At 55.6% G+C, this 23,151-nt stretch overlaps 1 protein-coding gene across 1 annotated transcript in view; it reads right to left on the bottom strand.

Annotated features, from left to right (window-relative positions):
- Nucleotides 1-11,584: 11,584 nt before the first annotated feature.
- GNG12 (G protein subunit gamma 12) overlaps nucleotides 11,585-23,151 on the bottom strand; it is a 105,960-nt gene continuing 94,393 nt past the window's right edge. The window contains exons 3-4 of the mRNA XM_074265675.1: nucleotides 13,691-13,807; nucleotides 11,585-12,694 (exon numbers count right to left, since the gene is read on the bottom strand). Coding sequence (XP_074121776.1) covers nucleotides 12,569-12,694; nucleotides 13,691-13,783 — 219 coding nt within the window. The 5' untranslated portion in view covers nucleotides 13,784-13,807 and the 3' untranslated portion in view covers nucleotides 11,585-12,568. The remainder of the gene's footprint in view (nucleotides 12,695-13,690; nucleotides 13,808-23,151) is intronic.

Raw genomic sequence — 23,151 nt, 5'->3', positions numbered from 1 at the left:
GGAGCTGGAACTCGCCAGCAAACAGCAGCTCCCTGCCAGGCCCCCGCCTCCCCGCCCCCCTGCAACATCAGCAAAAACTTGGGCCTGTGCTGCTCCCCTCCCCCGTGCACATGTTTCTACGGCTCACATCTGCTGTAAAGCAGGCTTTCTTCTGTTGATCGTAAACTCAATTAGTACAGGGTCATACCCAGAGCTGGTGCTTGGGGTATCCTGGCGGTTTCTTGCAGTTTACTTATTCCCAGGTGATTAAGGCCATAAGTAAATAAAGCAGCTGACGTTTTTAACCTATGACTAAATCGAGCAGGCTCCATGTTTAATGTGGAAGGGCCTTTCCCCCAAGGCGGTGTTCCCTGTTGGGGTGGAAGGGGTGTGTGTGCAGAGGAGCAAGACACTTCATTTTTTTAAATCTAGAGCTGGGATTTCCTGGTAGGGCAATCCCAGTATGGAAAATCCGTCGGCCAAGGCCAATCGTTCATCTTGGTGGGATCCAGATTTGGGAGGTGGATGAGACCTCAGAGCTACCCCCGAGAGATAAGGAGATGGGTCCCAAGACACAGCTAAAGAGAGGCAGAGCTCAGATTCCAAAGCTAATGGCTTTTTTTTTTTTTTTTTTTAATGGATCAAGTTAAAACTCAAATACAAAATAGAAAAAAAGGAAAAAGAAAAAAAAAAATAGAAAAAGCCAATGGTCTTTCTTTCTTTCTTTTTAATATATTTCTAAAACAAATGCAAAATAGAAAAAAAAAACGGGAAAAAAAAAGAAAAATAGTCAAAGAAAAAGCCAATGGTCTTTTAAAAATGTATTAAAAAAAACAAACAAACAAACAAAAAGAAAACAAAAAACAAACCTCAAATGCAAAATAGAAAAAAAGAAAAAGTCTTTCTATACTGATCTGCTTTCAGGCTTAGAGAGATGCCCAAAGACCCGAGGGGAATCATATCAACAAATATATACATCACACAGCCCTAAGCACCTACTGTGTGCCAGGTATAAGGCAAAAGCAGCATCTCTGACCCAGGAAGTTGACGTTGGAATAGCGGAGAAAACGAGCCAACGACTAGATAAAGTACATATAGCATAAGTGACTTGTCTAGGGTCTAGGGACTAGGCCCTCCAAACATAAAATTACCCTGGATAGCTCAGAGGAGAAATTAAGGCTTTATAAACTGTTGCTCAGAAAAGACAGTATTTGCCATTTTTGTATTTGGGCCGGTTTATTCTGCTTTTTAAATTTCTTTTAGTTCGGCACTCGTCCTCCTATTTCCTAGTAAGACTTGAGGAGACTCCCAGCCCTGATAATCTCCTCCATCCAGCGGATGGTAAACAGGGCCACAAAACATTGCCTATCTCTGGGCTATGCTGTCTCCGAAAATCATTGCCCAAAGCTGAGGGGCGTCCCCAGCACTTAAGCCATTGTCCCTTTTTAATTCGAGCTGGGAACCCAAGTCCCGACCGAATTCCTAATTAGTGGCGGACTGTAAACAAACCCCAATCAGTCCAGTAGCACTTTCCCCTGGTGGGTGATGGAGCGTTAATAATTTAGGGTTAATCTCCTATTTCTAATGGGATCCAATCCAAAAACGTGTCTTAATGAAAGCACCCCAATGGGACGGTCTGTGCCCTGGAGGTGCCTCTGCAGAGGGCAGGGTTTCCCAAGTAAGGACAAGAGGGGCGTCGCTGGTCCCTGGGGCTGGGAGCTTCTCCAAGTCTCTCCAGCTTGGTCTGAGAAGACTTTATTGGAATAAAAGCCTTGGGAAAGGCATGATCCTAAATCTGGAATCCCCGGGGCAGGAGCTGCTGCTACCCTAGCTCTGGCCTTAGCTGGGACTTCTTCGCCAGGATGGAAAGTGTCTTGGATGAAAGGGGGTGACTCTGTTCTGGGTGACCCCATTGAGTGCTTGGCTATAGGAAACTGAAGCAGATGGGGTTAAATGCCCAGTGACACGCAGCTAATAAACATCCAAGGCTGGATCTTGACTCCAGGGCCAGAGCTCCATCCACTGAGCCACCTGGCTGCCCTTTGGCTGCAGTCAGACTTTTGTTAAGTATTAAGGTCTGCTAAGGGGGCAACAGATCTTGGGGACAGAAGCACAGGAGTCCACAGAGGTGTATCTGTCCTCAGAGATTGTAATTTAATAATAATAATTTAATTTAGAGACCTGTGACCCCAAAACATCACTGATTTAGGCAAGGAGAGACCCCTGGGGTCAGCTGGCACCCCACCCCCTCATTTTATCCAGGAGGAAACTGAGGCTCAGAATAGGGCCCAAGTCTCTGGGGCACACCAGTGGGACGGTAAGAAGTGAAAGGTTTGAGACCAAGGCGTCCTGGCTCCCAAGTCAGTGCAAACTTAAGTCTTTTAAAATTTATGTATTGATTAATTAAAACAAAAAATACTATCTCTCTATCCTTCTGTCCCCCAAGAAACCCCCCCAAAAAAGCCCCTCTGGACAGACTCCCCCAGGGGCCATTTCTAAAGGGGTCGGTGGTGACATTTCCACCTTCTGTTGATGTCCCTGCCCCCTCAATCAGCACAACTTTATTAAGAGGGTCCCAGGGGCCAGCACGTGCCTTTCCCAAGCCCAGGGGATGCCAAGAAGAAAGCTCAGAGGCCCTGGGGTGCTCCCAGACTTCCCAGGGGTGGGGGTGGGGGCACACCTGTGCATCACTGAGGAGTTAGATAAACAGAGAGGAGGCCTTGGGGATTTTGAGGCTGCGGCCAGGCCTCCCCAAGCCCGGAGACAGGGTCTGTGCCATCTGTCTGGGGTATCTGTCCCAGGTACAGGTGCTCCAGCTGGGGGCCTCCCTGACCTCAGGCTCCAGAGGGCGGCTCCTTATCAGTCCCTGACTACAGTCTGGCTCTCCCTTCTTATTTTCATTCTTCACACATGCAGGGAGATACAGGAGGGGGTGGTGATAAGGGCCCAGAAATGCTGACTGCCATTTTTTCATATTTGCAGAGGGCGCTGGACTCGGCCTGGCCTGAAGATCCCTTAATCTGGCCTCCTTTGATTGCCTTTAACTGCATTTTTAAAAGATTCTCTATGTACACGGCCAGGGGAGACCAAGAAGGGAGGGCTGGGCTCAGTTTCCCCTTCCCCATCCTCCTCATCCTTCCTGCTGCTTCCTTCCTTCTTGCTCAGCCTGAACCCTATCTCTGCTCAGCCCCCCCAATCCGCTTCCTTACCAGCCCCTTCAATCCGCTCCCTTAGCAGCCCCCAATCTGCTCCCTTAGCAGCCCCCCAATCCGCTCCCTTAGCAGCCCCCAATCTGCTCCCTTAGCAGCCCCCCAATCTGCTCCCTTAGCAGCCCCCCAATCCGCTCCCTTAGCAGCCCCCAATCTGCTCCCTTAGCAGCCCCCCAATCTGCTCCCTTACCAGGCCCTTCAATCTGCTCCCTTAGCAGCCCCCAATCTGCTCCCTTAGCAGCCCCCCAATCCGCTCCCTTAGCAGTCCCCCAATCCGCTCCCTTAGCAGTCCCCCAATCCGCTCCCTTAGCAGCCCCCAATCTGCTCCCTTAGCAGCCCCCCAATCCGCTCCCTTAGCAGCCCCCAATCTGCTCCCTTACCAGGCCCTTCAATCTGCTCCCTTAGCAGCCCCCAATCCGCTCCCTTAGCAGTCCCCCAATCCGCTCCCTTAGCAGCCCCCAATCTGCTCCCTTAGCAGCCCCCCAATCCGCTCCCTTAGCAGTCCCCCAATCCGCTCCCTTAGCAGCCCCCCAATCCGCTCCCTTAGCAGCCCCCCAATCTGCTTCCTTAGCAGCCCCCCAATCCGCTCCCTTAGCAGCCCCCCAATCCGTTCCCTTAGCAGCCCCCCAATCTGCTCCCTTAGCAGCCCCCAATCTGCTCCCTTAGCAGCCCCCCAATCCGCTCCCTTAGCAGCCCCCCAATCCGCTCCCTTAGCAGCCCCCCAATCCGCTCCCTTAGCAGTCCCCCCCCCCACTACTCCAGGGAGAAGCGGGGCTGTCTCCAGCTCCCGGGAATGTGCATTTCTTTGCTGGGGGTGCGCCAGGATGAACCACAAGCTGGTTTTTTTAAGGGGGGGGGCATTCTCCGTGCCCATGCTGCTCCTGTGGGGATTGAGGGATCAGAAGAGGAGGAACCCCCCAGGGTACGGCAGGGAATCCAGTAGGGGGGGCTAACTGCATGCGGGAAAGCAGGGAGATTTCCAGTCAGCCCCTGGGGGAGAAAGAGGGAGGCTGATTCCCGCTAATCTAGGGCAGATAAGAGGCTGGGGGGAAGGCCGGCCTCCAGTCCTCCTGGCTCTCCAGGCTCTGGAGACGGCTCTGGAAAAGTAAGAAATAGGACTGGGCTGTCTCTGATACACGGAGAGCCTGGAAAGGACCTGGGCCGCCAGCTGCACCCCCTTTTACAGAAGAAACTATCGAGGCTCGTGAAGAGACTTCCCTCACGCCCCTCAGATGCACTCTTGTTTGGAAGCCCCTTGCAAGCCTTAAAGCCCAGTCAAATGCTGGCTATTGCTATGAATGCCCAAGAGCACCCTGGGAGAAAGTGGCTGGTCGGGATCTGAACCCAGGGCCAGCATCTCCCGCCAAGGTCTGAGGTCTGAGACAAAACCTTGCTCTCCTCCAGAGGAGCTCCACCCAGCCTTCAATGGGTCACCTTTAGAATTTGCCTCTTACACTCACAATGGAGAGCCAGCAGCGGACATGGAGACCCCCTCTTTCTGGTTCTCTCAGCCAAGACCCCCCCCCCAATGTAACTCCCCCTTAGCGGGCCTTTATTAAACGCCTGCTGAATACCTGCTGGAGCATGATAGGGAAGAGGAAGGGAAAGCCCAGGGCTGCCCGAGGCCTCCTGGGATAAGGCTGGAGGCCAGTCCTGAGTTCTAGAGACCGGGAGGGGCGGGGCCTCGGCCACAGGGCTCTCCCTGGGCACCTCCCCTCCCCCTCAGCCGTCCTCCCACCCTGCTGATGAATCCATAACAGAAATGTCAGGAAGCAATTCTTTAAATAGCTTTGAAAAGCCCATAATTACATGTTGCTGGAGCACAGGCCCTTCTTTCACGCAGCGTCCCGAACTCTGGGCCTTCCGGGGGCCGGCCGGGCGGTGCCATCGGGGCCCTGGCAAGCCCAAGGGACGGCTCCTCGGAGCGCTCTGTCTCCTCTCACTCTCCGACGTCCAGGGACTTGTCCAAGGTCACCGAGTCTCCGGGAGCTCTTCCTGCGCCCCCCACCTGCTTAGTGCAGTGAGCTGGTGTTGGCTGGGGGCACAGGATGGCACCCCACCCCAAGCCCCGCTGGATTGGGGACAGAGCAGCAGAAGCCGCCCGGGGGCAGAGCCGAATCCGGCCTTAGACACTTCCTAGCTGGGTGACGAACCTCAGTCTGCCTCGCTTTTCTCCTCTGGGAAATGTGGATTTTAAAAATTGCTCCTGCCTGTTGTGAGGACAAAAGGAGGCCTTCTTTAGGAAGCGCTCTGCAGAGCTTTTAAGTGCTGGGAAGCTGCTGTCTTTGTTGTTGTGGCAGTGACCAGGACTCTGGCTTTGGGGCTGGACGCCGGAATCAAGACCCGCTCTCCCCCTTGCTAACTGGGGGCTCAGGGGAAGGCCCTTGGTTGGAAAAGGGGGAGACTGGGCCGGGGTCCCTTCCAGGCTTGGCAAGGCCCCTCTGGAGTAGTGAAAGCTGGAGCCCTGCTCCCCCCCCACCACCTTGGGCCTTACAGCCAGAACATAGAGCATAAACGGGGACGGTGCAGACTCCCTGAAAGGAGGCCGGAGTCAGAGGCTCTGGGTTCCAATCCTGCCCTTTGCAGCTTTTGCACTCTGGCCAAGTGCCTTCTTTTAGGCCTGTGGCTTTTGCTGCTGGGGAGGGTTGGGCGGAGAGGGCTCCGAAGGCCTTTCTTGCACATCTGAGATCCCCCAGCCCATTTTTGGCTGCCTCTGGCTGCCCGGGGATGGGAGAGGGTTGTTCAAAACAAGCCCACGTGGAGGGGGCTGGTGAGGCCGGAGAGCTCCCTAGGAAGGAAGGGTCTGGGGACCTGGGGGAGACAGATGGACTCTTGCACGTGGAGCTGGGGGAGGCTCCTTAACTTGAAAGAGGGAAACTGAGTTTCAGTGACTTGCCGGGGTCACAGAGAAGGGGGTTCTGAGGTGGTCCTTGAACCCAGCTCTCCCCCTTGCCTATTCATTCTGCTGTTTAGTGGCAGCGGGACTGGCTGGCGATCCCGGGGCCTGGCCCCCAATCCTGGTCCCCCAGAAGGCCTTGGGGAGCTGGGTCTCCTTTCCGCCCAGCTGGCTGATCCGCACAGGGGAGGGCTGGGCTCACAGCTCCCTTTGGGGCAATTCTGTGACTCTCCAAGTAATCCAACAAGAAGCTTTTCCCAAGGGGGGAGCCGGGCTGGGAAGAGCTGCGCCCCCTCCCACGAGCTCGGGGTGACCGACACATGATCGCAGACAAGCAAGTGCTGGTTATACTGGAGGGGGAGGGGCGGCGGCTGCCCCGGGGCCTCCTGGCGCTGGTTTGGGGGGCCCAGCCTGGCAGGCAGCTGGGCCGGGGAAGGGGCTGAGGGTAGGGAGGAGCAGGAGAGGGGGAGCACGCATCAGGCCGGTCGGTGGAGAGCCAGAGGAGCTGGTCCGCCCCTCGGGGCTCTAGACCAGGGAGCGCTGGGCCGCTGGAGGAAGCGGCCAGGGGAAACTGAGGCAGAGTCGCTCCCCAGCAGTCAGCCCACGGGAGATGGGGGTGGGGTGGGGAGGGGGACAGATGAGAGGGATCTTCTGCTTGACAAGCCTGGGCAGATGGCTGGCTCTGGGGGAAGGGGCAGAGATCAGGGGCCAGGGGGATCCGGCCTCGGGCACTGGTGGCCAGGGAAGGCGCAATTCCTGAGTGCCGGCTGGCTGGGCACTGAGCGATCTCCACAGAGGGAACCCCGCTGATTCCCTGGGAGGCGGAAGCCGGGGCAGAGCTTCTGTGACATTTCAGGGTCCCCCCCACGGGGTGCCAGCTCCCTGAGAGCTTCACAGAGCCTGGAGAGGGGCCCCCAACATAAACATCACAGGGGGGGAGGGGTGAGCCCCCGTGCAATGGGCTGGGCTGGGGATGAAGCCCCGTGCCCAGCCTCCCCTCACCTAAATCTGGTCCCCGAATATCACGTCACCCCCTTACAGCGGCGCCCGTGAGAACAAAGGACAACTCCTCCCACGGGCTCAGTGAGGAGCTGGGGAGCACTGTGGCCCCATTCTATGGATAAGAAACTGAGGCTCAGAAACGGAATGAGCAGAGCTGGGATTTGAACCTGGGTCCTTTGCTCCCATCAGAGAGGCTGGCGTGTGAGCAATCTGGGCGTTTCCCCCCTTCCCCACTAGGATGGAAGAAAAGGGGGGAAGGGTTATCATCCTGGCTGCCCGGGACCCAGTGCTCAAAGTGACCTCCCCAATGATGGAAGAGGGGAGAAAACCCTCAAAGCATAGGGGGGAAAGTGACCTCCCCCAGTAGTGGAAGTGGGGAGAGAGGCTCCAAACCATAGGGGGGAAAGTGACCTTCTCCCCAGGGATGGAAGAGGGGAGAAAACCCTCCAACCATAGGGGGGAAAGTGACCTCTCCCAGTAGTGGAAGTGGGGAGAGAGGCTCCAAACCATAGGGGGGAAAGTGACCTTCTCCTCAGGGATGGAAGAGGGGAGAAAACCCTCCAACCACAGGAGGGGGGATGCTCAGGACTGAGGGGGAGCGAGCCGGCGAGAGGGTCCTCAAGGCCGGTCCCCCGGAGGAAATGCCCTTGCGCTGAGCGCCCTCAGATAAAGCCCCCTCGGCCGAGCCCGGGGAAGGCCGGGGACCCCTTTGAGGACGCGCCGGGAACAGAAGGAGACAAGCGGAGGCCGATTCAGAATAGAAAGCCATGATGTTTTTAATTCGTTTGATTGGTATCCGTGCTATTGAACATATGAGCTGGGAGAGAAATGCTTCCATCTTTGACAGTCTTTCAGACGATGATCACAGTGTCAAGGTTATATACGACACAACATACAAGTAGCCAGAGAAGGCTCTGAGACGGCTGAGTCTCAGGGACTAGAAATCAAAGGCAAATTTTCGGGGACACCCAAGGACACGGAGGGGGAGTTACATCAACAATACAGAGAACATTAAGCAAGTCACAGAGTCCAGAAAGTCGGGAGGAAACAAAACACCATCATCACCACAGGAGTAACAAAGTCAGTTTTTCCAATTGTGAGAAAATAATGGGAGAAGAAACACTTTCGGGGGCTGTTAGCTCGTGACGACATGAGAAGGGAGCGACATTTAGATATCAGCACAGCGATGCTCACAGCACGAAGATGGCGGCGGGAGAGCGAGGATCGTTGGACCATGGAGCTGTCCAGTTGGAACGGCCAGAAGTCACCTGGTTCAGTCGTCCTTTCTTAGACCAGGGAACTGGGGGTCAGATCGGGGGGAGTCACCGGGTGGTGGGCAATCCCGGCTCACTATTCTACTTCCTTGGACTTTTGGAACGATGGGAAACCTCTCAGAAAATAGCTCTTTAGAGCACGTCCGAGAAGGGACACCTAGGATGCCCTGACTCAAGAAGCTGGGGAAGGGAAGGAAGGGAGAATCAGATTTATTGTGTTTGGCCCCAGAGGGCAGAAAATAGATCAATGGAGGCTGGAGGTCAGGAAAGTCTTCCCACCAATTAGAACTCTCCCAAAGTGGAAGGGTTTGCCCGGGAAGCTCGCCGGTTGGAGCAAGGACTGGGTGACCGCACATGGGGATGTCGTCCCGGAGAACTTTTTCCAGTACGACTTGGCCGAGATGACTTCTGGGATCGTTTCCAACTGAGACAGTTTATGATTCAGAGAAAAGGATGATTTGATTAATTTCCGTACCACTGCCAATAAGCCAGGAATTGTAGATTTCGATCTGAAGTTTCTAGATTCGATTTTCTCGTAATTATTCGAATTAGATCTTTGAAAATTGTTACTCACTCACTTAGTCATATATTCATTTTTTGGTGTAAGGGGGGACAGCAAGGAAGGATTAATTTATGTTAGAATTCACTTCCTAAGCCCATGAATCTTTTCGAAGGTATAGCTCAAAAGAAAAAAGAAATTTAGGGAAACCAGATCGCTAAATGCCATTTTCTTGTTTCATTTAAAATTGAGAAAGTTAGCTAGGACAGAACTGAGAAGACAGTTGAACATATCCTCCACCATTTGTTTTTCTAGCCTCTGCCTCAGATTTAAAGATGCCTCTGCATTTCCATAAATCTCTATGATTCTGTTAAAACATATGCACATTTATATACACTAAAGTACTGGTATAAATTTTTCCTCTGGTGGTTTAGATGAAAAAAGTATAAAAATTGTCTCAATTGGGCTGAAAGCAAACACCAGACCTTTTCTCTAAAAGGTGAATATGGCACTTTTGATTTTAATTCGCCCAGGGAACTTAAAAACCAGATTCGTAGGAAAAAAGAACAAGCAGACACAGTGTATCACTTGTTAATCGATTATCTGGTACATAAAATATTTCCCCTGTTCAAAAGGTGTTTCTGTAAAAGATTTTGGGACCGATAAATTCTATTTAGCACATGGTCATGGCACTGAGACCTTGAGTTTAAATAAAAACTGTACAGACACGTTGGAATAATGGAGGGAAAGGGATGAACCGAGAAAACAGCATATTTGCAAAACTACCATCAAAGTTCATACGTTGAACCCACGCTGTAGGAAGTGCAGTGATAACCAAGCCAGAGGGTTACAGTTTATATATACACATCTGTGGGTGTATATCTCTGTCAACATTACAGGGGTAGCTGAAAAAAAAATCATACACCCAGACATCTGCCCCAAATCATCACAGCAGCTGCTCCAAGAGCGGCTGAACCTTACAAGGGGGATCAAGCCGGTTAAATAAAAGGGACTTCTGTACTTCTGTTTAGCATAGACATATATATATTATCTTTCCTCATATATTCTTTTTGGTTCTAGGTACATCAACAATGTTTTTGGTTCTAGGTCCGCAATAGTGAATTATAACTTCTGTCTTGGTCCAGAAGCCAAGGTCTAGATCTGGGGTCGTTTGGCTTTGGCTGCTGGTTGGGCAACTGAGCCCGTGCTGGGAGGCCGGGATGCTCTCCAGCAGGCCAGGGGAAGGAGCAGGTGGAGCGGGGCAGAGGGGCCAGACCTGGCCGGGGCAAGCACAGTAGTAGAAAGAAGGGATTAAAGGGTCTATTTAACAGTACGGAGTAAAGGGCGACTACCCTCAGTGGCGGGGTCCCCATGGAATCAAGCTCTACTGCACTTTTTGCAACAGGCTGCATTCTACATGATTAGTGGTTAAAAATCAGAGTGGAAAATGTGGATTAGAGTTGGGAAATGGTCCTTACAAAAATATGAAAAGGAGGTGAGTGTCAGGAAGCAGTCGGGACCGGGAGAACGGTTTTCCCCATCTACGAAGCCGAGTTAATTTTCGGAAGGGAGGGATGAGCCTCTTGCTTTGGACACAGGGAGGGGAGGTCCTCCATTTACCTGGGGATGGGACAAACCACAGCACTGAGTTTTCAAAGTTGGTAGTGAGGGGTATGGTGAAGTATGGGTATGCCCAGTCACGAAGGGCAAAGCCCCCAGCCTCCACAACAGTCGCCACAGAGAAGGGAGGAAAATCTGTCTGATGGACACAATTCATCCAGATATGGAGAATTTTTCTCCCCAAACAGAACAAAGCACTCCCCGAAGGGGCTGCTACCTCCAAGAGCATCTGCCGAGGGCCCATTAGACAGAATTCCCTTGGCTGACTTTCCGGAGCAGCGTTCGTGGCCACTGGGATTCGTAAAGAATTTGGCTAATCATTCGCCTTTCTGGAGAGCCTCCAAGGCTAGCGCCTAGTGCGGTCAATGTACGTTCTGCGTCCACTGACCTGATTGGAGGGCCTGGGCCCAGAGGGGGCCATTTAAGTCCAGCAGAAAGTTCTCAGGATGTCCTCTGCTCAGCTATGCAGTGACCTGAGCGGGAGGGGGAGTGAAAAGGTGATTTACTTTGTATTTCTTTTGGGGGGGGATTGTCTTCTCTCACATTGCTTAGTCTTGCCTCCAGGAAGAGCAGGGCAGGGTGGGCTGCTAGGAATGGGAAAACTCCACCAACATCTTGGGCCTTTCCTGCCCGCCAATCCACAAACTGGGATTAGGTAAGGAGGGGGGGAGAGGAGACCCTCACACAGGTAAGATTTAGGGAAGGGGAAGGGGGAGAGGAGAGAGAGAATGACTGGACCTACAAGAGGAAAGGAGGCAGACTCCCCCAATTAGCCAGCTAATTGATTTCCTTTTCTGTGGAGAAAACCATATTCACGCAACCTCCCTTCTCTGGTCAAGGGGCCCATGGATGCACTTCCCCTCCTTCTGCTTGACCTTGGAAAGTTGAACTAGGAGCAACAAGGGGAAGCAAATTTAGTTTTGAGGTTAGGAAAAATCTCCTAGCCCTTCAGGTTATCCCAATGGGTCACCTTGGGAGATTCACCTTTATGGAGGTCTTTGAGCAATGACTATTTCTTAGTGTAGATGGGGAATGGGTTGGATTAGACTGGGGTTTCTTAACGAGGGTCCATAAACTTGTTTTTTGTTTTTTTCTATTTTGATAATTTTGGTATAACTGCTTTCCTTTGTTGTAATCCTATAAATTTTATTTTATGAATTAAAAACAAAACTCTGAGGTGTCCGTGGTCTCTGGCAGACCGGGCGGATGACCTGTCCGGAGGGGTGACAGAAAGGATACGTGTTTAGGCACGGGTTGGACAATCCGGCTCTGGGATTTTGAGATTCTGTATCCTGACTGTGCTGGGTCCATAAAAGCAAAGGGGGCCCTCACAGCGTAGCACCTCGAATTACAAGAGGGGTTTGTTTTTCGCTCTCTTAAATTGGCACCGTTTGTATTTAGGCCGTGAGGGCCGGAGAAGCAAACAAGAGGGTGACGACGATGAGAAAGTGATCAGAATTTGGTATCGTGAAAACGACTCTTGGGGGGCGGCCGTCCCCGTCACCCCGAAGCCGTAGGCGGACGCCGTGGTGGCCGGCTGGAGGCAGAACTGGGGGGGGGGCTAGAAAATCTGCACTTTGAAATGTATATATACAAAGTCATATATACACGCCAAACACATGCGAGACTTGGGTACTGTACAGAGAGGCACCGGGCCGATTACGGGTGCTGAGGGGCGAAGCGTTTTAGAGACCCGCGGGCCTGGTGGATCTGGAAAGAGGAGGAGGCAACTTTGGTCTTCCCTCAAATCAAAAAGCAGATCACTGGACAATGGATTTACACAGAAGCCGAGCCCAACCAGCATCCCTTAAACCGAAGCCGACCTAAGAGAAGAACCACCTGGAGTCATTTCAACTGAAACCAAGGACAAACGGACCGATTCCCATCCATTTTGTAAAGGGTACGCTCTAAAGAGAGGGAGACTTTTAAAAACAAAGGCTTTAAAACTCATTTTTTGTCTGTTTGTTTGTTTGTTTTTACAAGTTAAAAGCATTTTCGTTTTTAGCAGTGGTTACCAAGTGAGCGGAAGGTACGTTTCTTCATGGAGCTGCTTAGATCATGGGGGCGGCACCGGGGGCTCCCCAACACCCTATAAGATGATGCACGTTTTTTTATCCTTGAAGGGATTTTCTGAAGTTGGGATTCCCATGAGCAAAGGATCCCCCCGGGCATGCTCCTCGCAGTAGGACATGAGATCCGCAGACGCCTTGGACACCTGCAGGACACGCCAACCAAAGGGAAAGGAGAGAGGGAAAGAGAATAGTAGAAAAAAAAAGTCAGTCTCCCTCCAAACTTGTAAAACTCGTCTGGATCCGGGGCAGGAGCTACCGAATAAAAGACAATGCGGTCGGAATGTGGGACGGAGTTCAAAAAAATGAAGGTTTGGGCCCAGAGCCAAGATACCCCAAGGCCTGGCTACAGTACAGAATCTCTGCGTTTCTCGCGGAGGCACGGGGCGAGCCAGGCAGGGTCCAGGATGTCCCCCAAGGGTGCCCCGGACCCGACTGGGAACGGGCCGTCCGACCGGGATCTCTGGCTCCAAGGCTCACACCTCCCCGGCCTCCTGGAGGATGACGGGTCCGGATCCAGTGACTGCCGCAGCTCCTGGGCCTCGTCCCACCCACATCAGTCCCCACTGGGGACCTGGGACCCAGACGCAGACACCTGGCCCAGCTCCCGAGTTTGCAGGTGAACAAATGCCCGAGTCACACGGGGGAGACCCGCCCCCCCCACTCCTCTGTCGCAGATTCTCAATGGGAAGGAATCTTGGTCACCTAACTCAAGATGGAGAAACTGAGGCTCGGGGCCATGAGGCAGCAAAGTTAGGATTGGAACCCAGGGTTCTGAGCCCCAAATCCATACCTGAAAGAGCCTCTCATTGGACGGATGAGGAAACTGAGTCTCAGGGGGGTGAAATACTCATACAAAGTTACCTGGGAATGATCCTGGAGCAGCCAGGAGCTTTTAACCCTTACTATTCCCCCCATCGCTTCTGAGGGGGTGGGGAGCAGTGACCCCTCCAGCCTCTCTGGGGAGCCTCAAAAATAGCATTCATGAGATGAAAAACCAGGGGCAGGAGACCACCCAGCCCCCCGGACTGCAGCTGGGGGCTTCTTCCAGGAAGCCTGCACCCCCACGGCTCCGAGCCGCCAACGAGCTTTGGGGAAGGGCAAAGAGCTGGGAAAGGCCGGCGACCCCGGAGCAGCCTTACCTTGATCCTCTCTATGGAAGCCTCCAACCTCAGCTGCTGGACGGTTCGCCGGGCCTGGGCCACGCTGTTGGTGTTGGTGGTCTTGCTGGACATCTTCGGGCAGCTTTCGGATGGGATCTGAAGGGAGACAGACGCCATAGGGCTTTAAAATGGCAAGCTCGCTACCAGGCCTGCAGAATCCAGAGACAGCAGCATCTCTCCGCCCCCCGGCACCCAGCAGGTGCCTAATAAGTGCTTTGCTGAATGGAAATAAGTGGCTCAAGCTGCTAAGCTTGCTTCCCAGGAAACTGAGGCTTCTGTGTTTGCATTTGGATTGGGACCCAGAGAACCTGGGCATGAATGCTTCCTGCGCTAACTAAGCAGCTCGGTGACCCTGGCTAGGTCACTGTGCATTCCCCAGGCCTCAGTTCCCCATATGTAAAATGGGGGGGTTGGACTTTTAGGATTACTTTCAGCTCTAAGTCAGGTGCCGAAGAACCACCTCTACTGATGGAGACTCTGGGGCTGGCAGACTTCCAAGCGTCCAGGCCCCCAGTCACCCCAGATGGACTCAGGCAAAGCCAGGGCTCCCCGGGGGCTGCTGGGAGCCTCGGACGAGGTAAAGCCCATAAAGGCCTTTAGAAACCTTAACCGCCAGTTTTACCCACGTGCCATCTGTTGGGATTTCATTCAACAAACATTTATTCAGCGCCGGATGAGTCTTGGTGGGACCAAAGCTCCAAAGCGGGGACACAAAGGGTCCCAAAGCCGGGCGCCGGCAGCTTGGAGAACGAGACCCAGGCACCTCCTGCCCCCCTGCTCTGGGGCCGGGTGAGGAGCGGAGCAGAAGTCTCCTGGAGGCCCCTCTTCGGGGCTCGGGAGGCCACATTCCTGCTCAGAAGCACAGGAAACGGTCTGGACCTTGACCTTCCACCCTCTGACTCCCCATCTGCAGCGTCCGGGGATTGGCCAAGGCCGCCGAGCTGGCTCAGGGAAGCCGGAGCCCTTAGGTGTGGCTCCCTGGAGCCTGGGCCAGGAAGGAGCCAGCCAGGGCGGGGAGGGGAGAAAAGGGGGCGTCCCCAGAGGAGGCTAGAACAGCGCTGGGGGCGGCCCGGAAGCTCCCCACCACTCCCGCCTGGGCTCTGTAAGCCGGCTTTCCTGGGCCTGCAGATGGTGTCATAAATATCCAAGTCCCCGGGCAGGAAGAAGGTTCCCCAGCCCAGGCCGGAAGCAGGAACAGGTCCTGTGGGGGCACTTGTGTATCTCCAATCAAGTGCTGGAGCTCAGGAGAAAAGTGGAAGCGGCTCCTGTCCTCAGGGAGTGTGCCTTTTAGCACGGGGAGAGGTCTGGCACATTGGGAGTGTGATGAGACTTCCCTCTCCGTGAGAATTAAGCTCCCTGAGGACAGGGGGAAAAAAATTTAATATAGCTCTTTAGCTAAGTACTTAGTAAGTTTCCTTCCTTCCTTCTCTCCCTCCCTCCCTCTTTTCCTCCTCTCCCTCCTTCTTTCCTTCCTTTCTTTCTGGGACCTTTATGTACCCAATTATCTCCAGCAGCTCTTTTTGTGGGAGCTAACAACTGGAAATCGCACAGACCGGAGACGCTTTCTGATTGTGATGTGATTGTGATGGAATATTATTGCAGCATGAGAAATGAAGAGCAGGAAGATTTCAGGAAGCCTAGAAAGGTTTACGTAAAGGACGCAAAGTGAGCAGAGCCCAGCACGCCGTGCCCAGTGACGGCGCTACCGTGTGACGATGGCAGACCCGGCCGCTCTGGTCACCAAACTGGGCCAGCCAATGTCATGGCTCCCAACTACGACTACTGCCGCCTCTGAGAAAGAGCAGCCGGAGCCCGGACACTGTGGGCCGGAGCCCGAATGTGGCCAGAGACTGAACATCGTGGGCCAGAGCCCGAATGCCACAGGCCGAAGCCCGAATGTGGCCGGAGCCCGGACACTGTGGGCCGGAGCCCGAATGTGGCCAGAGACTGAACATCGTGGGCCGGAGCCCGGACTGTGGGCCGAAGTCCGAATGTGGCCAGAGACTGAACATCGTGGGCCGGAGCCCGAATGCCGCAGGCCGAAGCCCGAATGTGGACGGAGCCTGGACACCGCGGGCCAGAGCCCAAATGCGACCGGAGTCTGAATGTGGCCAGAGACTGAACATCATGGGCCGGAGCCCGGACACTGTGGGCCGGAGCCCGAATGCCGCAGGCCGGAGCCTGAACGTGGGCTGGAAGCGCGCTGTCGGGCTGTATTTTTCTCGGTGTTTTCACAACACTAACATGGTGATATTCTCGTGACTGCTCCTGCACAAGCTACATGAAACTGTTTACTGTCACAGGGGAGGGGGAGGAGGAGGAAGAGAACTGGGAACTGAAAATTTTAAATTTTAAAAACTGAGCATTTACCTGTAATGGAAAAAAGGAAGGTGCTCGAGTGGAGCCAAACCGTGGCTTCGGAGGGCCCTAAGTGTGGAGGTCCCGGGACCTTGGAGGTCTCCGACTGCCTGGTTTCCCAGAGGAGGAAGCCGACCCCCAGGGGTCACTCGGGCCTCCTGCCCTGCCTCTGTCGGACAGCGCTGGCCCTGGGACCCCAGTCCCCCTCTGGCCCTCGGTTTCCTCATTTGTGAAATGCAGGCACTGGTCTGAGCTCCTCCAGGGAGATTATAACCCTCTGCCCCCGAGTGACCCACCCCCTGTCCGGCCCCCAGGCCACAGCCCCAGAGTTTGGGGGTCAAAGGCTGCTTCCCATCCACAAAGCAGAAAGAATCCCTCCCTCCCTAAATACTAATTAAGCACCTGCTGCTGGGGCCAAGTGCTTCAGGTTCTCCAGCCCACTTTATGGATGGGGAATCTGAGGAGCCTTGCCCAAGATCACCCCGCTGGTCAGGGTCTGAGGCTGGATTTGAATTCAGGTCTCCCTGTTCCAGGCCGGGGCTCTGCCCCTAAGTGCAGGAGACACAAAGCCATGTAAAAACAGACGCTGCCCTCAAGGAGCACCTGATGGGGAGACAGCAGGCAAACAAATCTGGACGAAGGGGCCCGACCCGGGAGAGACAGGCAGGGAGGAACCGAGGGAGGCAGCAGAACTGGGGGGCCCAAAGGAAGGGGGCGGCGGAGGGTCCCAGGAGGGCCGTGGCCGAGTGGAGGGCACTCCTGTCTCCAGCACCGTCTGCCAGGAATCCTGCAGACTTGGGGACAGGCGGGTGGGGGATGGGCTCGGGGACAGGGGTCCCAGCATGCTGCCGGGGTGCAATGAAGTGCCCATGGCTCCTTAGCATCAGAAGCAGGACTCGAACCCAGGAAGCCAGGAAGCTGAGTCCAAGGCCCAAAAGAGGGTTTGGGCTGAATAATTCTCCAAGGCCCAGGACCCGGCACACAGCTGGCACTTAATACATGCTCAGGACTGCTCCACTGCTTTGCGTTCTCCTCAGAAGGACCACAGTGGCAGGCTGGCTCTGTCGGCCCCTCTGACCCACAAGCTCCTTAGGGGGCCTGGGTACCCGCCGGGCGTGCCGGGGGCCTGAGGAGGAGTGGTGGCCAGCAGGGGTCCCCGGCTTTCCCCTGCAGCTGCCGCCCGCTGGCCCTCCAAACACAAATGCCCTCTCTGCCGCCCCGCGGTTAGCTGGCTCAGCACCTCCCCCGGGCTCTCTGAAAGCTGCCCGTGTAGACAGAACAGGCTGGAACATTCTCCCGGCTCGGAGCTCACCATGTGGCCCCCAGCAGCCTCCTGAACCTGTGGGGGCCCAGAGGCCTCAAGGCCCCTCCTTCTCTTCTCTTAGGAGGAGGCCGGAGGCCGGGGCCTTGGAAACCCCTTTAAAAACAAAACAAAACTAGGCTTTGTTACAGGAGGACGCTCCCGGTGAGGCAGCACCCGTCCTGGTGCAGTGCCTGAGAGCTGCCCGGGGGGTGCAAGCAGTGTGATCAGTCCGGAGCCCGAGCACTCGAACCCGGGACCTCACCACTCTGCAATGCTGAAGGATTTCTTCATTACCCCCTTGGGTCCTGTTTGGGGTTAACCACTGGGGAGGGGGCGATTCTATGGCATGCCACAACCTTTATAAGCACCTGCTGCATGCACGGTGCTGGGAGACAGAGGGGGTCTCCAGTTTGAATCCAGCTTGCCAGCTGACCACCTGTAGGGCGGGGCTGTACCACATGGCCCGGAGGTGACTTCCAACTCCACAGCTGGGATCTGATGCCTGGTACGCAGTAGGCGCTTAATAAGTGTTTATTTATTGATTCTAGTGCTCTCTCCAGGATCTCCCTAGTAAGAGGAAGGGGTGGGGAGGAGATCTCCAAATCTCAGAGACTCAATCAGTCCCTGCCCTCAGGGAGCTCTCCTTCCAGCCCCAATTTGTACTTTGGGCTCTTCCAGTTCCACCCAAGCTATTTATAGCCTTTCATGTGGTGGTAAACAAAGCCAGGGCTCCCACCCACCCCTGGGGCCCAGGGAGGAGCAGCTGGAGGACTCCCATCTCCTTGGGCTGTGGGGAGCTCCAAAGAGGTAATTATTAGTTTTTAAAATAAAGCTTCTTATTTTCTACACCCAAGCCTAGTTTTCCAAATGTTCTCCCCCCCTCCCCCGGCCACCCGTGGCAAGTTGTCCCACATGTCAGAGGAGTGCAGGTCTTCTAGCCACAAAGGGAGAAAAAACGAGAACGGAACCAAGGAGCAGAACCCCCTCTGTGGGGATCTGCACTCGGGGCCGGTCTGGGTGCTCCCCCCACGGGATCCCCAGACAAATCCAAGGATTGTAAAGGACGTCCCAGCCCAGGGGGCTCTCTATCGACCCAGGTGTGGGTGCGGGTCAGCGCGCCGGCGTGCACTTGTGTCCCCGATGACCCCCCTGACTCCATCTGCAGCTTGCAGGGCCTCAGTTTCCCCTCATGTTAAATGGGGAAAATCTGTCCTCTGAGGCTCTCCCTGCTGTGATTAGAGCTGCTGGATTCTCTGCAAACAAACCAATCTTTTGGCTCTTTCTCCTGACATCATTTAGCCACCTAAATCAGACTCCACATACGTGACCCCGTTCCCGGCCAGCCCCAGGCCCCGGCTCCTTTATCATTCCTGGGCAGCCAGCGTGCGCCCCGGAGGAGATTTGGGGGCGCCCCGGGGTGCTTGGGCAGGGGCCAGCAGCCCCACCCTGGGCGACCAAAGGTAGCCCCCTAAGTGTTAGTCAGGCCTGTGGAGGCTCTAAATGGAGCCCTTCGCGGGACCCCGGCCCTGAATGTCAGGAAGACTTCACAAGATCCGAACCCAAGACTTCCGAGCCCACACCCAGCTTTTTGTCGCCTCAGCCAGCTGGGGAAGAGAACAACTCCAGGTGACGTCATTCAAGGTGACAGAGAAACGGCACAGGGCCACAGCGGTCCCCGGGCTCGAGGCTGGCGGCTCCCGAACAAGGCTGGGAAAGGCGACCTCGGCGCCCACAGTTTTCTCCTGAGATGCGTTGGCTACAAAACTCCCGTGTTCTGGGACCCTCCGTCTGTGAGTGGGGCCGCAGGGGACGGGAGGAAGGAAGCCGGCCCCCGACTTCTCAGCCCCAAGCTGAGGCCTCCGGCCAGAACGGGGCCAGCCCCTCTGGGGAGGGGGACCCTGGGGAAGGGAGAGCTGTGGGGTGTCCTCCTGGCACCCAGGGCCCCCCGGGCCTCCACCCTGGCCGGATGGATCATCACTCCCGCTTTCAGAAGTCCTGGCAGAGCGGGGCCTCGGTTTCCTCATTTGTAAAAAGAGAAAGTGGGGGGTGGGGAAGTTGGACTAGATCATCTCTGCGGTTTCTTCTAGCTTTAAATCTGTACATGTTCCTGCATCTATTATCTATTTGTCTGTCTAAAGAGACTCAGAGACAGAGATAGAGAGATAGAGACAGAGATAAAGAGAGGGAGACAAACACAGACACTGTGTCACACAGAGGGAGCGCGATGGGGAGGGGGCTCCGGCTTCCCCAAGGCCGGGGGTGAGGGCCACCCTGCCTCTCTCTTCCCCTGACAGATTCCCTCCCCCTCGCTGAGCTCCCCCAGAGGCAGCCCCTGCTGTGACCCCCGCCCAGCTCCCACAGGCAGGGAATCCACAGTCTCCGGGGATCACTGCCCACCAGCCCGGCAGCTCCAACACTCACACTGAGGAGGGCCCTCTGTCGCCGGCCCGGAGTCCCCTCTCTGGGCCCTGGGGGAGGGAGAGAGCTTCTGGTCTCAGAGCCACCTGGGCTGCACAAGGAGGGGCCAGCTTCCCTGGGGTCTGGTGGAGGAGCCCTCCCCCCCACCCCCCCCCACCAGGACCTGACCCGGCCTTGCCGCCGATGTGGAGATCCACGTCCTAAGGGCCTCCCTCCGCTGCGCCTGAGCCCTCCAACAGCTCTCGGGGCCCAAGGACTCTCTGGGTGCAGGTCCGGCCCACCCTCCTGGCCACGGTCCAGAGCGGCCCCTGGGCCTGGCGAGGCTTCCCCCCATGTCCCTGAACCAAGAAGGCCCCGCAGATGGCTCAGGGCCGTCCTCCCCAGCTGCAAGGCCCCGCTCTGCCAGCTCTCCCATCAGCACTTTGATGTCTCCTCCTTTGAACTCCGGGAGACGCCCAGAGCTGGAGCCGGGTGTAGACACCGGCTGGGAGTCGGGCACTTTGAGAGCTGGTCCACCACCCCGTCCTCCCCTGGGCTCCATCACCCCCCGTGCTCCGGGGGTGCAGCCCCTTCACAGCTGGGCACACCAGCCACCCTCTGCCCCTCGCTGCTGGGCACACCAGCCGCCCCGTGCCCCTCGCTGCTGGGCACATCAGCCGCCCCGTGCCCCTCGCTGCTGGGCACATCAGCCGCCCTGTGCCCCTCGCTGCTGGGCACATCAGTGCCCCATGCACCAGCCACCTGTGCCCCTCACTGATGGGCACATCCTGTGCCCTGCTCAGGCATTCTCCCCGCTGTCCCCACACTGGCTCTCACTCCTCAGCTCCTCCTGGAGTCCTGGCTAAAGCCCCTCCTTGTCCTGGCCCCCAGGATCCCCCAGGAGAGCGCGCCCCTTCTTTGTGTCTCAGGCTCTACCTGAGCTCCCTCACCTGAACAAAGGCTCCGGCGGCAGGAGAGCGCGGGCCCTTTATAAATGAGAGGATGATGATGGTTTTGCAATATTGCACACAGGGATGTGACTGCCTCAGTTTCCTCCTCTGTGGCAGGACGTGGCCGTCCCCTCTGGGAGAAAGCCCCACAGGGGGTCCCGGAAGTGGAGCCCCCATCCTGCCTCCATTCCCCTGCACGCTCAGCCATCCTGAGGGCCGTCTGTGAGGCTGGGGTCCCATTTCACAGAGCACAAGGTTGAGGCTCCGGCCTCCTGCTGCATTTGCACACCTGTGGGTGGCCTGTTTACTCAGGAACAGGTTCCTGCCCCCTCAGGGCTCTCCGAAGCCCGGAAGGGTGCTGAAAGTTACTCACACACCCGCTCTGCTTAAAGGCTGGGCCTGCACTTTGGGGTGCCTCCTAGGGGGCCCCCATTCCAGGACTCTTCTGGGCCCCCCCCCACTCACTGTCGCCAGGTCTAAGTGAGAAAGGGCCCAGGGCTGCAGGGATGTCGCTTCTGGGGGCTGGAGTGGAAGCTTCGGGCTGTGATGAGCACCTCTGTGGCCTTCTCTGTGGGACCCCCTGGGGCACAGCACCAGGAGCTGTGGGGGCACAGAGGCTAGAAAGCCCCTGCCTCCACTGCAGCCCTGCGGGTCTGGCCTGGGGGCTCAATTGTGTGTGTGTGGGGGGTGGCCCCCCTGTGAGGGAGGGGAACCGTGGGCCCCGGGAAGGGGGGAGAAAGCAGGGCCCCATCTGGTCCCAAATGGGCGGGGACCAAGGGCTGCTGGGGCCTGATGATGGAGACCCACCCACTCATTTACAATCCCTCTGAGCTCACTGCTCTCCTCTGCAAAATGGGAATAACCATCAAGAGGAGGTTACCCTAGGTCGGTATCATTACTGTGGTAATTCTCAGCATTAAGTCCTCCCCAGCACTAAGAATAACCACAATAAGAACTGGCTTTTTAAGGGTCACGAACCCCTCTGTCTCATTCAGTTCTCACAACCGCCCTCACTTGGGAAGCAAAATTCCCTTCACTTCGAGATAAGGAGACAAGGCTCAGACCGAGGCGGACGTTTCTAGTCCTATGGGAACCTGCTCCAAACCATGACTGGCCAGAGAAATGCACATTAAGACACTCTGAGGTACCACCACACACCTCTCAGATTGGCTAGAATGACAGGGAAAGATAATGCACAATGTTGGAGGGAAAACAGAGACACTGATACATTGTTGGTGGAATTGTGAATACATCCAGCCATTCTGGAGAGCGATTTGGAACTATGGCCAAAAAGTGATCAAACTGTGCATCCCCTTTGACCCAGCAGTGCTACTCCTGGGCTTATATCCCAAAGAAATACTGAGGAGGGGAAAGGGACCTGTATGTGTAAGAATGTTTGTGGCAGCCCTTTTCGTAGTAGCTAGAAACTGGAAGCTGAGTGGATGCCCTTCAATGGAGAATGGTTGGGTAAATTATGGTATATGAAGGTTATGGAGAATTATTGTTCTGTAAGAAAGGACCAGCAGGAGGAATACAGAGAGGCCTGGAGACTGACAGGAGCTGGTGCTTCCGGAGGCGAGGCTCTCTCCTCCCACAAGCTCAGCCCGCTCCACCCCCACTCTCTGGCTCTCCTTAATTCCTGAAGCTGCTGGAACCCCTGGCTCCTTGTCTCCCCCTCCCACATTCCTGAAAGCCTGAAAGGGGGCACCATGGGGCAATGCCAGCGGAACAGCCGGGCAGCCAGAAGCCCTGGGACTGAGCGGGCAATCTCAGGCGCTGGGGAACTACCCCGCCCGCTTCTTCCTCTGCATCCTTCTTTCCTCCTCTTCCTTCTTCCTTCCCACCCCTGCTGCTGCCTTAGAAAATTGGGCAATGTGCTCCCAGCAGACTGCTGGCTGCCAGAGGCGGGAGGGGGCAGAGCTGTTGAGGGGAAATAGCAAAGGAGCAAAGGGCCTTCCCCAGCCCTGAGAACTGCGGAGCCTTCTCTCCCTGAATGCTTCTTGTTCTGTGTGCACGATGCTCGTGCAAAGTGCTCTGCCCCGTGCTTGTGCATGGTGCTTATGGACAGTGATAATGCTCAATGCTTGTGCATGGTGCTTATGGACAGTGATGCTCAATGCTTGTGCAAAGTGCTCTCTGCCTGGTGCTTGTGCATGGTGCTTATGGACACTGATGCTCAATGCTTGTGCAAAGTGCTCTGCCCCGTGCTTGTGCACGGTGCTTATGGACAGTGCTAATGCTCAATGCTTGTGTAAAGTGCTGTGCCTGGTGCTTGTGCACGGTGCTTATGGACAGTGATGCTCAATGCTTGTGCAAAGTGCTCTGCCTGGTGCTTGTGCATGGTGCTTATGGACAGTGATGCTCAATGCTTGTGCAAAGTGCTCTGCCCCGTGCTTGTGCACAGTGTGTGGGCCCTGAGCTTATGGACAGTG

This window comes from Sminthopsis crassicaudata, chromosome 4 (assembly GCF_048593235.1).
Source record: "Sminthopsis crassicaudata isolate SCR6 chromosome 4, ASM4859323v1, whole genome shotgun sequence".
In the NCBI taxonomy this organism is placed as follows: domain Eukaryota; kingdom Metazoa; phylum Chordata; class Mammalia; order Dasyuromorphia; family Dasyuridae; genus Sminthopsis; species Sminthopsis crassicaudata.
This window is presented reverse-complemented; position numbering and strand designations above follow the sequence as displayed.